At 45.8% G+C, this 22,181-nt stretch overlaps 1 protein-coding gene across 1 annotated transcript in view; it reads right to left on the reverse strand.

Moving 5' to 3' along the window:
• The window catches only part of LOC119435833 (papilin), a 105,025-nt gene that overhangs the window by 31,231 nt on the left and 51,613 nt on the right, over positions 1-22,181 (reverse strand). The window contains exons 20-29 of the mRNA XM_037702539.2: positions 21,562-21,939; positions 20,400-20,676; positions 18,526-18,659; positions 16,788-17,032; positions 14,242-14,418; positions 12,567-12,743; positions 10,997-11,173; positions 9,945-10,121; positions 5,695-5,874; positions 2,023-2,232 (exon numbers count right to left, since the gene is read on the reverse strand). Coding sequence (XP_037558467.1) covers positions 2,023-2,232; positions 5,695-5,874; positions 9,945-10,121; positions 10,997-11,173; positions 12,567-12,743; positions 14,242-14,418; positions 16,788-17,032; positions 18,526-18,659; positions 20,400-20,676; positions 21,562-21,939 — 2,132 coding nt within the window. The remainder of the gene's footprint in view (positions 1-2,022; positions 2,233-5,694; positions 5,875-9,944; positions 10,122-10,996; positions 11,174-12,566; positions 12,744-14,241; positions 14,419-16,787; positions 17,033-18,525; positions 18,660-20,399; positions 20,677-21,561; positions 21,940-22,181) is intronic.

The raw sequence follows: 22,181 nt of genomic DNA on the forward strand, positions 1-22,181 counted from the left end.
AAATTCGCTTGAGCCAACTTGATCAGATCACACAAGAACTCGCTCATGCTGCCTCTTGATTGGTTGACGTTCATGGGAGTGGTGTTCCCTATATGTGTAGCCATCCGTCATTCACCAGGTGGCAGGATATGACCTCCCAGGACCACCGGCACAATGGAGGACTTCTGTGATACGCCAACATATGGATGACGTATCTCCACGGATTCTCTTTGGTGACCTGTTGTCTTTAAGGACCATACAGGCTTCAAGTGCAATTATTTCGGCAAATAAGTGCTCTCTTGGCACAGAAACATTGTGGTGAAGTTTTCAGGACCACAATTCATCACTCTAGCTAGACGTAATATTTGAACATAACCTTGGGGACTGGAGTAATGTAAGGATTCCTGTTGCTGAATTTTGTGCCCTTTTTATCGTCCTCCATTCATGATTGGCCAATCACAGTAATAACGTTGGCAGGGCACGACTCGGACAACTGAGAAAGCTTGACAATAGACAGTTTTAGTTTGTCCGTGCACGTATTACTCCTTACGTAAATGTGGATGGCAATAACAAGGCTGGTAGCGACAACTTGTGACACTTTATCCAACAGGAGAGAGGTTCACAGGAAGATGGAGGCTTAAAGTGATTAACAATGGTGGAACAAGAAATATCGGGTGGGGGAGAGTGAGCTATGCATACATGAACGCTGCTAAGGAAAGCAGTCGCTGTCCTGAGGAAAACAAGTCCCCTTGTCGAAATGTTGGCTTCAGCAACATTCTTTGTTCTACCACTGATTATTCAACGATAACACCTAAACATTTTCGTGTACCTGAGTGCTCTCGGTGAAGCAGTATATAAAAAAAAGAGCTGCATGTTGTCGACTGCATCACTGCCTATGTTTTACGCTAGCAGATAAGCATAATTTGGTTAATTTCTGCAATAACAGATCTGTGTCCTCTCTGGTTAAACTCTGTGCCACAAGATGGCGCCACTAATCTGGCTGTTCACGTCTGTCTCCAGTAATTCCCAGCCGAAAACTTGAAGTAAGATTTCAAGTGGTTAAAAGTGATCCCACTTGCTTTTAAGTAGCTATTGAAGTGGTACCACTTGGACAACAACTGGTCCCACTTGCTGCCAAGTGGTCTTTAAAGTGGTCCCACATGCTTTCAAGCGGCCATTAAGATGTTACCACTTGGACCACACCAGGACTCATTTGCTTTCAAGTGGCCATTGATAGCGATATGGTCCAGACCACATATAGTTATGCATATGGACCACTACGGATTCCACTTGCCATGTGGTCCCACGTGCCAAGTGGTCCCTGTTCAATAAACTACTTCAAGTCACTCCACTTGCCAAATGGTCCCTGTTAAATAAACCATTTCAAGTGGTTCCACTTTCCCAAATGGTCCCTGTTCAATAAACCACTTTGAGTGGTTCCACGTGCCAAGTGGTCCCTGTTCCACAAGCCACTTCAAGTGGTTCCACTTGCCAAGTGGTCCCTGTTAAATAAACCATTTCAAGTGGTTCCACTTTCCCAAGTGGTCCCTGTTCAATAAACCACTTTGAGTGGTTCCACGTGCCAAGTGGTCCCTGTTCAACAAGCCACTTCAAGTGGTTCCACTTGCCAAGTGGTCCCTGTTCAATAAACCACTTCAAGTGGTTCCACTTTCCCAAGTGGTCCCTGTTCAATAAACCACTTTGAGTGGTTCCACGTGCCAAGTGGTCCCTGTTCAACAAGCCACTTCAAGTGGTTCCACTTGCCAAGTGGTCCCTGTTAAATAAACCACTTCAAGTGGTCCCACTTGCCAAGTGGTCCCTGTTCACTCAACCATTTCAAGTGGCTCCACTTCCAGCAAATTACTGCCTGAGAACCTAGCATTCCATGAACTATAATTACGTATATTGACAAGCTAAAACTCTATAATAGTGCAGAAATAGAATCATTACATTATCTCTGCCTAGGCTGGCTACAAATCCCTAATTCTGTATTTCACCCTCTTATTCGCATAGTCAGAATGGTCCCACACACGAGTCCCTCACCATGCCGGAACTCTTCCTCGGGTTCCTCAGTCGGAGCAGGCTGACCGCACGTCTGTTCACACTCCAGGTGCGAGGCAAAGTTGTTCTCGTTTCCGTCGCAGCCTCCGTAATAGAAACGGTGACAGCGACCTTCCTCGGCATTGTAGTACCACCGCTCGCGGAACTCCACGCAGTTTCCGGACTCTTGCGGCAGCAGGCAGATTTTCCGACCTGTGGTTAAAAATTTGGTCATAGTCACAAAGAAAGTCATCGTGCTCTTCCGTGAAAGCACAACAATGCATAAAGGGCACCTGCTTGTGGTGCTGCATGCAACGCGTATGTGCCCTCCTCTGAATATTGTGAAGTTTTTCACAATAAGGTTCTAGCACATGGAAACATAAATGTGTGCAGGAGCATCCGTATCAAAATCCAGTTTAGAAAAAAAAAACTACAAGTAGGTGATTTGCAAAGAGAACCAAATGCCACAGGTGCATTGTGCCGGTATGTATTCCCTGCATGACAATCAATGCCTCGTTTGTCAGTCTGGATTGGAACTTGAACCACGGAATTAGAAAGCCTGGATTCACTGCCAAGAGAGCTTGGTCAGAAATTTTCCCATGACAGGCTTTACTTGATAAATGGGGGATGGCCAGAGCGCAGCACTGTCAACTGGACCTTACACGACAGGTGTTCACCTATGCCGATAAGTACCGTGCTTTGCTGCCAAATTACAAACCTTATCCAAGATGGCTCACGAAGCTAACCAAACTATGCATGGTAAGTCCACAGTCACACTAATGTCCCGAAGCCCTGCAGGAGCAACGAAGTTCTTCACATGTCCACACTACCTTGTAACAAGGTGGCACTGGCAGTATAGAGCACTAGCACTGTCTCTTGTAGCTGCCTCAACTATGACAACCCACTTTCTGCTGTATCTTAACTGTAAAGTAGAGAAAACAAGCTAGCATCCCCACAATTGCCACTCAATAGTAAGAGAACAAGGAACGCAAGAAAATGCAATGAGAGCGACCACCCCAGTGCTGCCCTGGACTCTGCAATAGAGGACCCTACACTCCTAGACCCTTGCTTTGCCTGAAATACTTTAGAGAAAATAGAAAAATCTATCCACCCCCACACGGCAAACTCAGCACTGCGTAGGCAACCGTGTTGCGAAGGTTACAGACGAAAACCTACATAAATCTGCACACACTCTACCTGATCTACCCCACGGCATACAGAGACATTGGCCCGTGGTGTGGAGCAAAACCAACACTCTTTCACATCACGTGGGAGTGTGCAGAACATGCAGAAGAACGTGAAACAAACGGCACATGGAATGAATGGGAGGCGCTGCTGTCTAGCACGGCCCTGGAAGATCAGCTCTGACTGATCCAACGAGCTGAGCGGATGGCCCGTGCTAGTGAGGCCTTGGAATAGGGGCATCACCCTGCTGGACAAACTCCATTTTTCACCCCCTACACCCTCTGTGAGACTGGGGCAGGAGCCCGTCTGGTTTCTGAATATATAATAAAGTTTTACTACTACTACTACTACTACTACTACTACTACTACTACTACTACTACTACTACTACAGTGTAGACCGCTTATAACGTAAGTCGCCGGAGTCGCGAATATCCGCACTATAAGCGGTACCGCACTATAACCAAAGCAACAATTTTCAAGGCCCGCACATATGCAAAACGTGTGCACCGAGCCACCACGCATATGCGACAGTCGAGGAATGCGGCTAGAACGTTTGCATTCAATGTACAGTCGAATCTCGTTAATTTGAACCAAATCAAGCGGCGGCGCCTCCGACCGGCATTGCTCCGGCACCGCCATTGAGTAAAAGCTTAGGAGAGACCCCTTAATGTCGCGCGCGAACAAAAAAAAAAAAAAAATGCGGTGGAAATTTGACCCTCTCTCAAATGGCAAGGTCGCCGATTCTGCATTGCGCCGCAACATGCGTGCACGTGCCGACGTCTCATTCACGCTACCGTAGCCTACCGTAGCCACGCGTAGAAAATGGCAGTGAACCCTTCTTTCTCCTTTATGCTTTCTCTACTTTCTAGTCACGTGTTGACCTTGCACGCTGCGGCTACAGCGAAGCGGGAAGCAGCGGGGCTGTCCCAGGCCGCCCAACGAAACTGCCCACGCCGGCAAACGCCCGCTTCCCGATAACGGCAGAAAACGAAACTTCGGCGAGCTGGCGCCGGGCCGGTCGGCAGGCGCGCACGGTGACAGTCGAAAGTGAGGGAGCTACGAGAGAGGGCGAGGGGAGCCACCGAAGCGGCGGAGTTGCCGAGGCGAAATCCGCTTCCCTGTTGCCCTCGTCCCTCACATTCCACGGTCTCCGCATGCGCCCTTCGCCGTGCTGTGCCGGCGCCGCCCGCTCCCTGAAGTTTCGGTTACTGCCGTTATCGTGAAGCGCGCGTTGGCCGGTGTTGGCAGTTTCGCGGTCCTCACTTGCTATGCGCGCCGTCATATTTCACGACTCGCACTCAAGATTCTGGTTTCAGCCTCACTGGCTGTTCGTTCGCACCACGTGCCCTTCTCCTCCACTTCGTCTCTCTTTCTTCCTCGAGCACTCCTTGGGGCGCCCGTTTGAGGGGAGAGTTCGCCGTCTCTGTTGACTTCCGTACTCCCAGGCAGCTGCACTGTAAGCGGTATTTCGTTTGCCGCAACTGCACTATAAGCGATACGTGTATACATGGAGTGCTATGGGAAAATTAACGGGAGTCTGAAAAGACTGCACTATATCCGGTCCTGCACTATAAGTGGTTACGTTATAAGTGGTCTATACTGTACTACTACTACTGCCACCTCAGCACAAGAATGCTCAACTCCGACCATAGCATGAGCGAGGAAGGTACATACAGTGTGATGTACCAACGGTGCACGTGCAATGTGGACTGTGCAACATAGATGAATACCGCATTTTCCGGCATACAAGTCGCACCTTTGTATAGATTGCACCCCCTAAAAACAGCAACTTTTGCAGAAAAAGTTAATATAGAAGTCGCGCCTTTGCACAAGACACATGCATTTCACGCAATGCGTGCTCGCACGCACGTATCCTCATCGCGAAATGCCGTACTTACTCGATTTTGACGCGCTTAGCTACGTACCAACTGGTGTACCAGAGATTTTGGCCACCCAGGACATGCGGCCACCGATATCACAAGTGAGCTAGAGGCGAGCATCTCGCTCTCCGAACGTTCGCTTGCGCCCTCGCTATCTCTCGCGGTGGGCTGGCGCCGTGCTTTCATCAGCGGTTGTCAGCACAGCAAGGCAAGAGGGCAAATTGATTATCGCCTACTCAGTTATGTGGGAGCCAAAACAAACGTTTGAAAAGCAAGATGCTTGCGCCATCTCACACCATCGGCAATATAACTGAGGAAAGGCCAAAATCGTCTCGTGTTTCAACACGTACAATCTATTTCGCACCGTCTGCGCATGCACAGGCGTGTAGAACGTGAGCGTGCGCACGTCGGCAAGCACATGTGCTCGGAGAGCTGCCGTAACACCTGCCACCTTCAGTAAATTCCATATATAAGTCATACTGTTGCATAAGAAGCACTGAAAAAATTTTGGAAAAAAAAATTCGTTTTATACACCAGAAAATACGGTACATAGCCCCTCATGTTTGCTAGCTTAGAGCATAGAGAAGACGTGATCTGCAGTGTGCTCACTTCCGATGGAGAGGCAGGCGCGCTCGCAGTCACGCCTCGACTCGAACCGGTTGGCATTGCCCTCGCAGCCGCCATAGTAGAACTGCTCGCAGCGCCCATGCGCCATGTTGTAGTGCCAGTGCAGGATGGCTGCCCGACATGGGCCCTCTTCCTTCGGCAGGGCGCAGATGTCACGGGGCACTGAAGACAGACAAAAGGAGAACGAGGAGCAAGACACTCCATGACCCTTCACCACGCCGCACTTATAATTCAGCTTATTTATTTTACCCCCGGGGGCTTATGGCAATACAGAGGGGGTGAGCGCGTTACACAGTGCAAATCAGTACGTACAAATAAGGCACAAACTTCTCGAATAAAAAAGAAACAGAATAAACAAAAGTTCAACGGAAGTGTACAAATGGAAACCACAGGAAACCATGAATAACATTCTAGTTACTCAAAAGTAAAAATATTTGTAGTAGTGTCCCTAAACCCTGATGAGTCTGTGATGCTTATGATGTTATTCGGGCAGCCATTCCATTTGCTGCAGGTCTTCGGTAAAAATTCATTCAAATATTTAACAGTTTGGCACATCGCAAGATAACCCTCAATAACCAGAAAAAACCAGCAAATGACAATAACATTTAAATTAGGTCAAAGCTCGATAACGGATACAGGAGAACAGTATATCTTGACATGTTTCTCAGCTATATCAGAGCATAATAAATATGTATTTATAAGAAAGATTGTACTATATATAGCAGGCCCGTAGCCAGGAATTTTTTTCGGGGGGGGGGCACTTGCTGAAGGCCTTGGCTATTTGAGGAAAAGCACTTAATCTTCAGTAATTATTTTCGGTAAAAATCGAAGTATGCAAATTATGTGACTTTTTAAATCCTATTTTATTAATAATTTAAAATTTTTAGTTTTGAGATGAATCTTCCTGATGATTTCCTTCCGGAATGATTTGTCTGAATAGATTTCATTAATAAAACTAAAACAGCGCTACTCAGAGCCAAAAATAAAAAGACATTCGGTCGATGTACTCAGCGCCAAAGGACATGAGCACAGAAAGATCTGCTCAGTCTTGCTCATGGTGAGCAGCTGTTGACAAGTTTCTTTGCACAGTGGGGTGGCGGGAGCCCTGCTGGAGAAACCGCCCCCCCACCCCCCTTCAAATTTTTTTGGGGGAGGGGGGGGAGGGGGGCCCCTATGCTCCCCCCTGGATACGGGCCTGCTATATAGTCAAGGTACATTTGTTTAAGATGTGACTTCATTATTAATAGTGTTCTATTTATCTTTTATACATCTTAGGTCACTGCTTATTAGACCTGCTCTTGAATATTGCTTATTATTTGCTCTCTGGTTAAAAAAGAAAACAAATCGCTCAGAGGTAGACGTCTGGGTTCCTTCTGGCAGCACCAGCATGTGGCCATATAGTGGACTCTCTTTCTTTCTTTGTTTTTCTGACAGTAAATATTTATGTCAGGTGAACCTCTAAGGTGTCTGGGTGTTTCCAAGTACTATACACTGCACGTAAAATAGTCTATTTCGCTTGTGCAGCTGAAATGATGTTTGGAGTTCAGGCGTGGGGCTCGCATTTGTAAAGAAATAATATGCACCAAAATCTTAAACATTTTTTTGCCTGTTCTGGTGTTGGCTGTATTTAGTGGTGCCAAAAATGGGGAAAAAACAGACAGAGCTAAATTTTCAGCACACAGAATTAATTTGTGTCTGAAAGGGATAATAAAACAGACGAAATGGCAAGGAATCGATGAGTTGACTTTGTGTTGTCCTGTAAGCTAAATCATTACTACATATGCGAAGAGGGAGAGATGATGCTTTAATGAAAAGTGAAATTGACATTGTGTCAAAGCTCTCAGTCCAGGACCTGGTTGACGAAGTTCATCCACGCTACGGTGACTTGTCTTGATGCTAATAGCACAGCTTGCCCTGCTTAATGAGTTCACATCAGTTCAGTACTGGTACTAATGTGGTATGAGTACTGCCACAAGTTATGAAGTGCATTGCTGTTCCAGTTAGTGAAGTGTTTCCGCACTGCAGAAAAGTGCAGTGTGACAAACTGTTAACTGAAATGCAATACATTCAATGGCACATTTTGAGCCTGTATAGCATGGGTTCTCAAAGTGGGTTCCGCGGAACCTACGGGTTCCGCAGGCCCCTGCTCGGGGTTCCGCGAGCCACTGATAAATTTTCCCTGGTCCCGCTCCCGACAAGTGTTTAAAACGGCGAACACGAGGTGCGCTTGATCTAAAGAACCTCCATTACCCATGCCTGAGTGTCAAAAAGCACATCACAGTGCGTAACAGCAACGCGCGAACTGCGCAATAAATACGCAAGCAGCTTGTAGCCACCCAACCTCTGAGTACGGGCAGCGCGCCTAAGCTTTCGCACTTGAATCTCGGAGGCCGTAACTTACCACCATGCGCCTTTCTCCTATTTGTAGATAGGGTAGGTGCCGATAGCGTGCGCACTGACCTATACGTTGAAGGGGGAAAAAAAGAAAAAATGCGGAGCACCGCAAATGCGCGCCGCAGAAGAGCAAGAACGGCGTAGCGTCCAACCGAAACGAAGCGGCGCAGTCCGCATCGCCGTGGTCCTCAGCGGCAATCGTACGCGGCACGTGACTGACAGCAACGCCGAAGCGCTTCGTGCCTAATTGTGCCTTTAAAGCCTTTATTCTTGCGTTTATCGCCGCGCGTAACACCGCGTTGGCGGCTAGCCGCGTGCCTCCGTAAGTGCGTAGTCGCTATCTCTGATCGCGTCGATAACCACCGCAGTTTCGTCCGCAGCGGTTGCGGCAAATAGTAGTTTCGTTTTCACTCGATGCGCGCGTCGGCTGCGTGCCTTCACAACTGCGTAGTCGCCTCCCATGGCAGCGTCGATAGCGACCGCAGTTTCGTCCGCACTTCTTGCAGCGAAAGGTAGTTTCGTTTTGACTTGGTGCGTGCGTCAGCCGTCTGCCTTCTGAACCGCAAGATCGCCGTCCATGATCGCATCGATAGCGGCCGCGGTTTCGTCGACAGCGGTTGCTAAGAAAAGCGGCAAGCAGTAGTTTCGCTTTTACTCAGTGCAAAGCTGTCAAAGATAAAAAGCACCGGCTACATCGCGATGGACGGACAATTTGTTGGCGAGCAGCTGAGTGGCGAGAAAATAATCGGGATGTACGCCCGTTGGTGCAAAGCGCGTCTCAGATGAAAACGCGCGCCGCGAAGGATGTCGCGAGGCCTTCGCCGCTGCTAGCGCTAATCAGTCATGAGATGAAGAGAATTTCAGCTTCCGCACCGGTCTTGTGCTAAATAGAAACAAGATTTGACGATTCATTGAGTAAATAAAAGCGTGTTGACGTCGTGCAGCATTTGTTTGTTTTCTTGATACCCTCGATAATTCGGTTAAATCGGGGGGGGGGGGGGGGGGGGGTTCCTTGGCACTTTATGGAGCTTAGCAGGGTTCCCTGGGATGAACGTACCTGAGAACCCCTGCTGTATAGTATTCCTAAAGTTGCGCTAGGCACAAAGTTTCTAAACAAAAGTTGTGTTTTGATTACTTACTGACTTCAATTCTGCTATAACACCACGCCCCACAAGTTATTAACTCCACAAATGCTTACTTTATTATTGCAACAAGCGTCCTCAGGTGCCGATGACAAGTTAACTCGCCATGAACTTTTCACAATTTTTACACATGTGTATATTTGCAGACTCTCGTAATTCTGACAAATAAATAATTTCAGCAACACCAGTAAATGATAGGCATTCCTGGTATCATAATATTTAGGAAAAGATTGGAGCAAAATACGCATTTCTAAAAAAATTCTGCACTTCTACATTTTTTTCAAAATATGTCATGGCAGTTAAGGTGTTAATGAAAACATTAGCGACGTTTTGTTAACTAATATTCCGACTGGCAATCATCACACAAATTTTGATATCTGCCACTGCTATGAAGCTCGGTTAGCATAAATGATGTGAATTCAAATCAAACATTTTTTTAAAATCTAACACAGTCATTGCAAAAGCATGCGGTTAGTATGTAATCAGTCATTAAAGCAGCCTAGCATGAATTCTACCTGCATATTTTTTAGATAGTATGTGTACTTATATTCCCTTTTAGTCTGCTGCTGAATTCTATCTGCGGAAATTCTCTAAGCGTAAAAGTCAGTTTCTGAACGTTATTTTCAAGATACGCAAGTGTTACGCCGCACAACCTTAACAACAAGCTGCCAAGGAAGCAGGCCAGGTGGGACTCACCAGCGACTCTTGTAGAGTTGCACATGCGCTCGCACTGGTCCCGCGTGTTGAAGCGGTTGCGGTTGCCCTGGCAACCCGTGTAGACAAACTCCTTGCAGCGTTCTTCCACGTAGTCGTAGTACCACTTGCGGTCCTCCGACAGGCAGCGGCCTTCTTCCTTGGCCAGGATGCAGATTTCTGCTCAAATTTAAAGAAAAGCCATAATACCACAAAGCTGTAATCCAGTCAAGTACACTACCATTGGTTACCACGAGTTACCAGTACTACAAGTCCACATGTTACCGGTACCACAAGTCCACGCAACAGTTCAGCAAACCTGTTCATGGATAAATGCACGGCGCTTCACACGGTGCTTTGGCAACCTCTGCCAAGAAAAATTTTCCAGTCTTTGTTAAAGGCACCAAGGACTTCAGTCTTTGGTGCCTCTTGACCGACTGACTGACCGGCGACTGATCGACCCGACTGACTGACTCACTGACAACTGGAATTTAGTGTCCCAAAGCAACAGAGGGGCTTTGAGTGGAAGCTTCCTGATTAATTTTAACTGCCTGGGGTTCTTTAATGCACACTTAAACCTAAATGCAAGAGCATTTTTACATTTCACCCCAATCAAAATGCCATGGCCAGGAATCAAACTTGTGACATTCTGCTCAGCAGCAAAATGTGAGAACCTATTATTGGAATTTTGCAGGCATGTCACAAAGTTTCTGACATTCAAATGTGCAAGTCACATGAATTATTTTTTAACGTAATTCACTTTGTCCTTTTCATTTACAGCCTGAATAACAGGCTTCCCAGCGGCATATGAAGGCGTTGAAGTTTCTGTGGGCTGATCTTAACGGCATTGTCTTGAAAAAGGAAATGAATGAAATTGAATTCAACGGAAAACTTCTCCAGGAAAATGAAAAATGGTGATCAGCCAGGCACTGTCTTGTAGGTTGAAGGGTGCAGCAAATTGCGTAAAGTTGAAAATTTTGCTAGACCGGCAGTGAGTGGGAACTCACTGCACCAGCTTGGCAGACCAATGTGTTCATAACATTTTTTGGACTCACCCTGTGCGCTAAGCCTGACGCATCGTTCCGAGCACTCCTCCTCCGTGGCAAAGTTGTTTGCATTGCCCTGGCAACCACCATACGTGAACTGCTTGCACTGGTTGTCCTGCCGGTCGTAGTAGAACCGCGCATACGAACCCCTGCATGGTCCAGGTGCTGCCGACTGCTCACACGGGTCTGAAAAAAAACAAGCAAAAGTTGACAAGTCTAACACTCTAACGGAGTGCCAACACAAAGCCCTTTGCTTTCCTCTACACTGTTGACCCAGTAACCACAGTGGTATGAAGCCTCGATTGCTCCAGCATGTGATAAAAAAGGTGTCTGTGTTTTCTTTAATGTCCCCTTGTTCAAAACTGGCACCAATAAAAGGTCAACTTCATAGGTACTGAGCAATGCAGCCTTTATTTTAGCTGGGGATCACATGGTCAAGCTCGCTTCCCTGCAAGACTGTGGATAGCCCCTCCATGGACCCTCTTTTAAAACATTTCCCTGCAACTTGCCTAGCCATGTCTAGGCTCCTTATTTTCGTGTTCACTTAAGTTTTGCTTTTTCTTGTTTCATTATGCATGCATGTTTACAATTCCATTATTGCAATTGCAGTATTATGCCTAAGTACGTACTTCAGTTTCTTGCACTCTTGACGGGTTGTGTTTATTGAAAGATAGTCGCGCCTTCTACAGTGTCTGGTAGCGGTACAGGTTTTTGCCATTAACAACATGTTGCGATGTTATTGTAGACTCAATGTTTCATTCCCTTGTTCTCATTGTCCCATCTTTTTTCTTCTTTTCTAATCTGTGTGATCTCCATTTACTATGAACTATCTATATTACCACTGTCATTGAAAAGAGAAGCACAATCATTGCATTCTACTGGGGCTAGCATATGGGGCAGAAACTTGGAGGTTAACAAAGAAGCTTGAGAACAAATTAAGGACTGCACAAAAAGCAATGGAACAAAACAACATTTTAGCTGTAACATTAAGAGACATGAAGAGAGCAGTGTGGATCAGGGAGCAAACGGGCATAGCCAATATTCTAGTTGACATTAAGAGAAATAACGGAGCTGGGCCATGTAATGCATGGGACAGATAACCGGGGGACTATTAGAGTTACAGAAAAAATGCCAAGAGAAGGGAAGCGTAGTCGAGGGCAGCAGAAGATTAGGCGAGGCAATGAAATTAGTAAATTTGCAGGCCTAAGTTGGAATCAGCTAACGCAAGACAGGGGTAAGTCGAGGTCACTGGGAGAGACCTTTGTTCTGCAGTGGACATAAAAATAGCTGATGATGATGATCTATGTGAACAGGTAATGTAGACTGTTATACTGACCCAGTTCCTTCCACGGCCTCTGCGTGAGGTTGGTGCAAGACGTGCAAATTAATTGTTTAATAATTAGAGTTTTCCTAGCTACTGCAGACAACACCTTGCAGCTTGGGCAAATGTGCACACAAGTTTTCCCAATATCCTCGCTGATTCATCTGTCAACTAGCAGTGATCGACGTACATCACACTACACATTTAGAGAGGAAGTAGGAAGAGTAAGTTTGATGTGTGCACATCGAAAACACTTGCCCAGCTTCTCCTGGTGCAGGCAGGTCTGCTCGCAGAGATCTTTGCTGGCGAAGCGGTTGTTGTTTCCGAAGCAACCTCCGTACATGAACGATTCGCAGGATCGAGTGATTGTGTCGAAGTACCAATGCTGGTACTCGCCGTCGCATGAACCAACCACCTTTGGAAGCAAGCAGGCATCTGCAATGAGATTCAGAGACCCACCCACAATGAGTCAAAGTCGATGTCACACTATACTATGTACTAGTCAGTCGTAGGTCAAGAATGCAGTCGCGAGTGCCGCAAAAAAAGAAACGTGTATGCAAGTGCCAGCATCATCCTGGTCTTCTAATGATAAGCATGAAGCATAATGGCACAATGCATGCCACACTTTGAAATAAAACATGGAATGCATATTTTTGTCATAGCATGACTAAATCAAAGGGGTGATGCGACGAAACTACTGCAAAACTATGATGTGACGAAACTACAGCAACTTAGATTATGTGCAAAATTCTGCAAGTCCGCTTCCCCACACACATTGTGTGACCAACACAAGATGGCCGCCCGACGACGTTCAATGAATGGGTGCATCGAAGCTGTAGACCCCTCAGCGCAGCAAGCTGAGCTGGACTCGCTTCTCAAGTTTCTCGTGGAAACGGGCGTGGTGATGCAGTTTTAGTTCCCATGCCTCCCGTAATCCTGCCCGTTTTACCCTTTCTACCCGAGATAACAATTATTACTTGAAGGGTGGTCGTATTCTGTAATAAACATAAATACACTTTCACTACGACACTCTGCCAATCTGACTTATTCACTCTTTCCCTGCTCTTTGTCCATGACCCCCAGTTCGAACGGTGTCGCGAGCGTGAGATCGGTCATCTTCTGTGAGACAACGCGAACATGTGGAGATACCCTGTTTATGAAATTTTGCTTATCAAGACACCAAAGCTTGCAACTGCCTAAGAGCATCCATAGGGATACCGTATTTATTCATCATATTAGGCCAGCGCCTTTTTTTTTTCAGATTTTATACGGATGCGAGCCTTAGAGAAGGCACGCCTATGGCTATTTACTGAAGCCTCAAACTGCGCTCTGACTGCTATGCAGAATAACGTAACCACTGTTGTTACAACTATGAAGAGATTTAATCAATCGTCCTTGTGCCTTGTGCTGCCTTCGTTGTTTGACAAGCTGGCCCCATTGGCGCCTTCTTAAAGCTGGTTGCCCTTTGCGCTGCCCATACTGTTTGAGATTCCTATCACCTTGAAGCTCCTGATGATGATCTCGAAGAAAACTGCATGTCATGTGTACAATATCCACACGTACACTTTTTGCAGCAATGTCCTCTCATGCACCCGAAAGCACCATGCAACTAAACGAGCCGCAGCACAGATGACACTGTCGAAGCATGCTGGATCTATGCTGCATAATACGACAGGACACGATGGTGATAATGATCATGACGATGACGATGATGCCATCATTGGCAGGAAAGTCACTAGTGCCATCTAGTAGCAGCTTGCGGAAATTACCAGAACACGGGTATGCGTGTGATGTTTAGTGAAACTTTTTTTTTTCAAACTTATTTCGCTCCAGAATGAAGATGCTAGCCTTACATGAGGGCGGGCATTACACCAATTAACTACAGTAATTGCATTCCACTTGACCTCAAGTGTGCCTTGACTCGTTTCCTCACCAGGTCCTTCAGGTTTGACGCAGGTGTCCTTGCACTCTTCCTCGGAAATGAACCGGTTTTCGTTTCCCTCGCAGCCACCATACCAGAAGCGGTTGCAGCGACCGTCGGCGATGCTGAAGAACCAGTAGACTGTATAGTTGTGACAGGGGCCACGCTCTTCGGGTAGGCCGCACACACCTGAAAGAATTGCGTGAAATTTCGGTATCTGAGCCGAGTGTACATGAAAATCGCAGAGCGTTTGTGATTGGTACTGCTGACAAACACGTACGTACCCAGCTGCAACAGCTTTCGCAGTTTGCAAATAAAATAACATTTCCTCGCCGTCAACCTCTGAGCCACAGAAATTGACTACAGTCAAACCTCGGTATAATGAACCTTGGTTTAACGAAATTCGCGATGTAACGAACTATTTTTATTTCCCCATCTTAGTTCTATTAAATTAACGGAACCTCGAGATAACGAAATTCTCAATATAACGAAGTTTTTCGACGCAAGTACAACTTCGTTATATCAAGGTTTGACAGTAATATCGTGCAGGGCCTCCCTGGGTGACCCCCACACATCAGCCTTCAATTTCAGATTGAAAAGCGAAGCTGTAAAAAGATTTAAAGGAACACTAAAGAGTATTATTATACGTTGCAGTATAGTAGTACTAGTACTACAAGCAGCAGTAGTAGTTTACTGTATTTCACAGGAAGAAGGAAAAAAATTAACGACAGACTGCAGGCATGATAAGTGTCTCACTTCTTCAGTAGACGCACAAACTGTCCCTTCATGTGGTGCATAGCAAAAAGTACTGTGACCTCAAAAAATATTGTGAAAGGCTACGTCAGAAAATTCAAGCATGTATACTTACGTGGGTTGTTCTTCACAAAGAAGCAATGCAGAAAAAAAGAACACCAATGATTGTTCAGAAGTGCCTCCGCTCTCTTAAAAATCAATGCAGAAGCACAAGAAGTACTGGTAGGCGATCTAGCTAAGGCATTAGAAAATTTTTAAATATAGAAAACTTGAGATATGCAAGTGATTCCCTCGGCATGAATGTGACCAGAGTGACATTTAAATTGTATTCGCTCAATCAACCCACAGTTGCACTCTATCACTTAAGAAACAGGCAGGCAAATAGAGACAGAGAAGGTGACAATAAAGGTTCGCACCATGAAATCCATCACATTCCCACTGGCTCTTTAGTCCAATCCACTTAATCACTTCCCTATAGCGGTAAGCTTCACCATACTGCCTAAAACTCAATGAGAAACTTCAGAAGAGTTTAAACACTTCCATCTTAATGGACTTGAAGCCCTGTGAGATCCTTACAGCACATAATCCATATGAACAAATTGAGCCTGTCTATGTCTCAGTCGGTCAAACATGCAACTGTAGCAATCCAAACAGCACAAAACGCGCAAGAAGATGGAGTTGAAGGGACTAACACTGTCGCTGTAGTTGTTGACCTGACGATGACAAGCTATCTTGTCAAAACACTAGTGACATCCCTTGTTGAAACACTGGCAACATCCAGCGACATCCCTTGTTCAACCACAGTGTTGATCCCAAATGTGGAAGGTTGTGCGAGTTGGCACAGTTGCACCTTTGACTAGAGCACGAACATAACAGATGGAGCAGAAAAGAAGGAATGTGCCATGCATGCTATGTGTGATGCATTCTTCTGTCTTCCATGCATCATGTTCATGGCGTACTTAAATATGTAAGGTCAAGCGCTACGCTTTTGAGGAGCACCAGTACAGTCGAACAACAATGCCATGAACATGGATATAACCAATTATAGGATTTATATAAGCAAATCCAAAATGTTTCTCGCTGATATCAGTGTTAAACAACATATACTTATAACAAATATTTCATATATATTGCAGGTATTTTCATGTCGGGTGCAACTTCCTTATAATGAGGTGCAACTTTACAAGCCCTGGCCAGGTGCAATACAGTGCTTCAATGGGGGCTAGTTGGTATAAGACAGTTGGCATTAAACAGTTGATATGAAGCAGTAACTTGGAGGCTAACAAAGAAGCTCGAGAACAAGTTAAGGACCGCACAAAGAGCAGTGAACGAAGAATGTTAGGCCTAACATCAAGAGACAGGAAGAGAGCAGTGTGGATCAGAGAGCAAACGGGGATAGCCGATATTCTAGTTGACATAAAGAGAAAAAAATTGAGCTGGGCAGGCCACGTAATGCGTAGGGTAGATAACCCATGGACTATTAGAGTTGACAGAATGGATACCAAGAGAAGGGAAGTGCCATCGAGGATGGCAGAAAACTAGGTGAGGTGATGAAGTTAAGAAATTTGCAGGTGCAAGTTGGAATCAGCTAGCGCAAGACATGGATAACTGGAGATCGGAGGGTAGAGAGGCCTTCGTCCTGCAGGGAACATAAATATAGGCTGATGATGATGAAGCAGTATGACAGTTGGTATGGGAAACAGTTGCTAGTGCACAAGGTCTATATGTTTCATGCGTACAGGCCAGCATTGCTGTATGGTGCGTCATCTAATCAACAGGCCTGGTACAATCGAGACAGGGCTTACTGGCGCTGACGTTCCTGGCAGGGACGACCGGGTGTTTTTCTTGGCAACCTTCAAAATTGCGCCCCGCGGCGGCAGTGACCCCGTCGGGGCAGCAGCCGTAGGCAGTCATGGCACAGGTGCAGCCATCGTATTCAGGACCTCGAGCAGGAGTTTGACCGTCAGGGCAGCATCCGTAAGGGTAATGGTGGCACGTACAGCCAGTGAGGCTAGGGCCTGTGGCCGGTGTGCGATGATCAGGGCAGCAGCTGGGCAAAGCACACACCACACGATTGATTGATTGATTGATTGATTGACTGACTGACTGACTGATTCATTCATTCATTCATTCATGTCTCAAGGGTCCCACCACCAGACATTACATGAGAGGTCCGTGGAGCATGTGAAAAACGAAACCAATGATAACAATGTTACAAGGATGAGTCATAATAGCACTGCACAGCAGATCTGAAACCTGCTGGATCACTTGTCAGTGCAGGTTGTCTGGGAAGGTCATTCCAGTCTTGGGTGGTTCGGGAAAAAAATGGCTGCAGGAATGTAATGGTGCATGCTCATTACAGGGTCAAGGTGTTTGGATGGCCTGTGCAATGTACACGGTGTGTGCTAGTTAAGTCAGCTGGCTCTCATGTGATATGGAATGAGAAAGAATACCTGTGATATAGAAACAGACATGTAATGCAGAGCCCACTGCAACAGTATTTAGGGCACATAATTCACAAAAGAGTGTGTAAATTTGGTTGCTACTTAACCATCCAGCTCGAATTTTGATGAGAAGTGAAGCCATTTTGCAGAGAAGCATCAACTGCACGTCTTGATTCAGAGGCAGCTTCATGAGCAGTGATGAAGTTTCTTTCTTTTTTTTTTTCTCGAACATGGTGTTTTGAAAGCTTTTACGGTTGGTGACATAGAAAGAAACTCTGCGAGCAACATGGAACACCAATACAGTTTGTGGCAAATTTTTGGGAGCAGGGCGTCACACAAAGAACACTTACACAGGGTACATGGCTTGAACATTGAGCAGCTTTAATAAACTAATTTCACGACGAGTTTCACTATGTACCACCACTGCTGCAAACATGCTGGTACTAGTAGTAGTACTAATTCTTAGCGGGCTGAAGGGCAACTATGGTAAGAAACATGTTTTTGTACCATGGCAAGCCTGCTTAGCACTCGAGATAAAAATGCAGGGAGGTGAGAATAAATGAGTTTTACAATAGGAGTCACACCCCAAATTCCCCTTAACTTTCACTGGAAAAACTCGCAATGTCATTGTCCTCAGCATTACCCTCAATGTTGCCCTGAAACCAAGTACAGCAAAAGCGGTGAGGCTATTGTCATCTTGGCACGTGCAGGGCCATTGCACATGCACTCTGAACCAGGTGAAATTGGTCTCTTGGATGGAAGAAGAAAGAAACAGAGCTTTCAAACAGGACACAAGGTGAAAAAAATTATTAAGAACTTGAAATTTCGGCCTCTACACGCAGGTGCCTTGTTAACAGCCATTGTGACTTTCATGTTGTTGATGCAGCGTCAGGCTTCTTTCTTTTGTTTCTTCAAATACTAATTTTTCCCCTTTGTAAGCATCCATCCCATTTCATCACTACTGCTTTGTATAAAATAGGGGTACAGTTGCTGGCAAGCATCAACGTGTGCCTTTTCCTTTCTACATCCATTGTTTGGCCATGAAAGACGTGAACCGAGCTAGTGCTTCTGCCTTCCTGACATGAGAGACAAAACGCACCCATAGAGCAGCCTCTCGCACTCGCAGCCTCTGCCATCCGGTCCTTGGGCAGCAGTGTGCTGGTCGGGGCAGCAGCCATACGGCATCGCCGTGCAGGGACAGCCACCAAAGCCAGGTCCACGGGCCGGTGTTCGCTAAGATCAGAGGGCAAGACCATCAACACACACTGAGTACTTGCACATGACAACAAAACTACGAAAAGAAAGATAGCAATACCATAAACAAAGCTAAGACGTTTGCTTGGGTGTATGGGATACCGGAGGGAAGACTTGTGCCAGCCTTAATTCTCACTTCTTTATTGACCCAAAACACTCCGAGTCACAGCAAAGAAATGGGAGCAAAACACTAAAATGTTTGCTGGTTCTAATGCAATACTTCAACAGTATAAGAGAGAGGACACTCCTAATGCAAAGTATAAGCTTAGCCTGGATTATTGAAGGCTGCTGTGAGCATTTTACTGCATGCACTACAGTGGGCAAGTGATCATATGAGTTACAGAATGCATTGTTGTTGTTTACGCTTTTATCTTTCACCATTTAGTGTGATGTAAGTGGAATCTCGTTGATACAATCTTCACGGGAACCGGAAAATAAAATGTATCATCTGAAAGTCGTTTTATCTGAAATACATTGCTCCTGTAAAACATTGGCTGGGAAAAGAACAAAAAACGTATTATCCCAAAAAGCATATTATGCAGAATCGTATCAATGAGATTCCCCTGTAACCATTATTTTGTTGCGATGCTTAGCTTCAGGTCTTGACTATCTTCGGCCACTCCCACTCTCAAGTTATTGTTCATAACAGGCATTATGTATTTTCGCATTCTTGTTTTATTTGTCCACAATAGCGCATCGAGGTGTCACACATGACCATTTCAATTTCTCCATTACCGAGAAGTAGCTTTCACTTTGTACCTTCACATAATAACTATACGTAGCCCAACAGATATTGCTCATTTGCAAAATGTCTTACAAATCCTCAGCTCTGAATGCCACAGCACTTTTACAATATCTCTCTTATAACAGCAGCAGCCACAGGCAAGTTGCCTGCAAGTACAGTCTTCAAATTTTCCAGAAGCATGCTGTTGCATGTGTGTTCAAATTCCAGGCTAACCAACAGTCATCCTGGTCAGCCTGCAGGTTTTCTCTTACACAAGAAGGCATGCAACAACTTCCTGTAGACTGCCATGGAAGCTGCTGTGTCATCTGTGATACTTCTGGTACTCCAAAACCCTTAATGAAGGCAAAGGGTAGAGCACCCTCCCCAGACACCCAACGTGACAGTGCCGACAGACAACACAATGGCTGTACTGTCTCTCACACTCTATTCCTGTCCTTGCTTTGCATTATGTACCAGCTAGTTTGACTTGAAACAGTAAGGGTGACGATTTGGGCTAGTTGGTTTGGGCTCAAAGGTTTTAGTCTGCGTCGCTTTTATTGGTTGTTCTCACGCATTTTGCCTTTTTTTTTTTGGAAGTAAACCAGTGGTTGATAGTGTAGCGGTTGTTCTGTCCTTTCTATCTGTCTACGCCACAACACATTCTGCTGAAAAAATGCATCCTTTGACCTGACACTTCCACTGCATTGTCAGAAGTGAACTCCAGATGCATGTGACGTAGTCTTTGTAATTTGAAAGACATTGCACATTACGTTGCGTTTTGTGCGTTAGGCTGAAGACAACTTTACGGCCAATTCATCATGAACCCATGGCCCAGACGTACAGGTCACGCAAGGTGTACAGATCCTGCAATGCCACTGAGCACACTACCATGGCCAAGGACTGCAGCTTCTTTGCTAACACACCACCCAATCAGATATGCATTCATCAAGCCTGTCACAAGTGGACACGCAATGAGAAGTGCCTGGTTCACTCACTTGGTCAGGGCAGCAGCCGTAGGGCATGGTCTCACAGCCACACCCGGCCAGGTTGGGTCCGCGGGCAGGAGTGCGCCTGTCGAGGCAGCAACCAAACTCTGTGATCTGGCACGGACAGCCCGCCATGTCGGGGCCCTCAGCAGGAGTGACATCGTCAGGGCAACAACCGTAGAGCAGACGAGAGCAGATGCACCCTTCAAAGTTGGGACCGCCAGCCGGAGTGTGCTTGTCTTGGCAACAGCCGTATGGATAGTTGTGGCACGTGCATCCGTAGTACCTGACAGCAGAAAGAACAAAAAAAAAAAATCATTCCAGACTTCAGCGACTCTTTCATTCACTTTACTCAATGACCGACTGCAAACAGCATTTATGAGTCTCCAACTTCTTGATACATTTAGAGACTGCTACGTGATCTTGAGAATGCTGTGTTTTAGAATTACAGAATGTTAGTCAATGAAGTGTCGTGGTCATGTCATCATCATTGTCATGCCGCAGTCATCGTCGACAGGCCACGGTCTTTGTTGTTGTCTTTGGTGTCATTTTGTTAGAGCGGCGTCATCACTGTTGTGCCGTTAACTTCTTTCTTAATTTGTGTCATTCTCATAAGCCACATTTCAACGAAAGTGTAACAAACAAAGAAACGAACAAGATCAGTGCATTGTCTAGCTTCTAACTGTCATTTACAGTGAAAAGGATGATGTGCATATGTTTCATGAGTCAAGGAACAAGAGTAAAGAAAAGCATGGAAAGAAGATATCAATAAGGAGATAAGAGAGAAGAAAATGAGAGAGAAGATAAAGAATAAATAATATTAATTTCACATTGAATGTCATGTCACACAAATGTGAAAGATTCCCCAAAACTGATCGACCAAGAATCGCTCCCACATCTCTGATCCAAGATACTGTATGATCAATACAATCAATCAATACAAGATAATCAATACAAGATACAAGATCAATCAATACAAGATACTGTATGATCATGTGCTGTCTGCTTTTCGTACCATTACATTTCTTACTGCGATAGAGACTTGCCTTAAGACATAATGTTTTGTGTACCATTAATAAGCACTGGTTTCTTTCATTACTTAAAAGTATGCACAAGGCGATAAAAGTAAGTTAGTGTTTTCTTGCAACTAGGGCATTCATTTTGATCGCACCTGGGGCCACTAGCTGTGGCGATCCCATCAGGGCAGCAGCCGTGCGGCGTTGTATGGCAGCTGCAGCCAGCCCGGTCTGGCCCCTGGGCTTCCGTCTTGTTGTCAAGACAGCAGCCAAACTCGGTGTGGAAGCAACAGCCCTCGCCGTCTGGACCAAGGACAAAGGACGTGTTGTCTGCACAGCATCCGTACAACGACTCGCTGCAGTTGTCGCACCCCTCGAAGCCAATGCCCGAAGCTGGAGCCAGTCCATCGGGACAGCAGCCGAACTGGGTGCCCTCGCATGCCACGGCACAACCGGCGAAGTTCTCACCCTCCGCAGCTTGCAGTCCGTCGGGGCAGCAGCCGAATGTGGTGTTTGTGCAGTTGGTCTCGTATCTGTGAACAAAGAACGACGAAAGAAGTTTTGCAGTATTTTTAGGTTGATATCTGTCACCCATCTGTCATTGATAGACCTTTGCGTGTGTCAACCCGCGTATACTACTAACTCAGCTTCAAATGCATTTTCAGCAGAGCAATGTGCCTTCATTTTCCTTCTCCCAGCCATGCGCCATCGAACACTGGAATGACGACGTCACTTGCATGTCCGATTATGACTCTTACCGAAATTATTTTTATGC

Source organism: Dermacentor silvarum, unplaced genomic scaffold (genome assembly GCF_013339745.2).
Source record: "Dermacentor silvarum isolate Dsil-2018 unplaced genomic scaffold, BIME_Dsil_1.4 Seq941, whole genome shotgun sequence".
Taxonomy (NCBI): Eukaryota; Metazoa; Arthropoda; class Arachnida; order Ixodida; family Ixodidae; genus Dermacentor; species Dermacentor silvarum.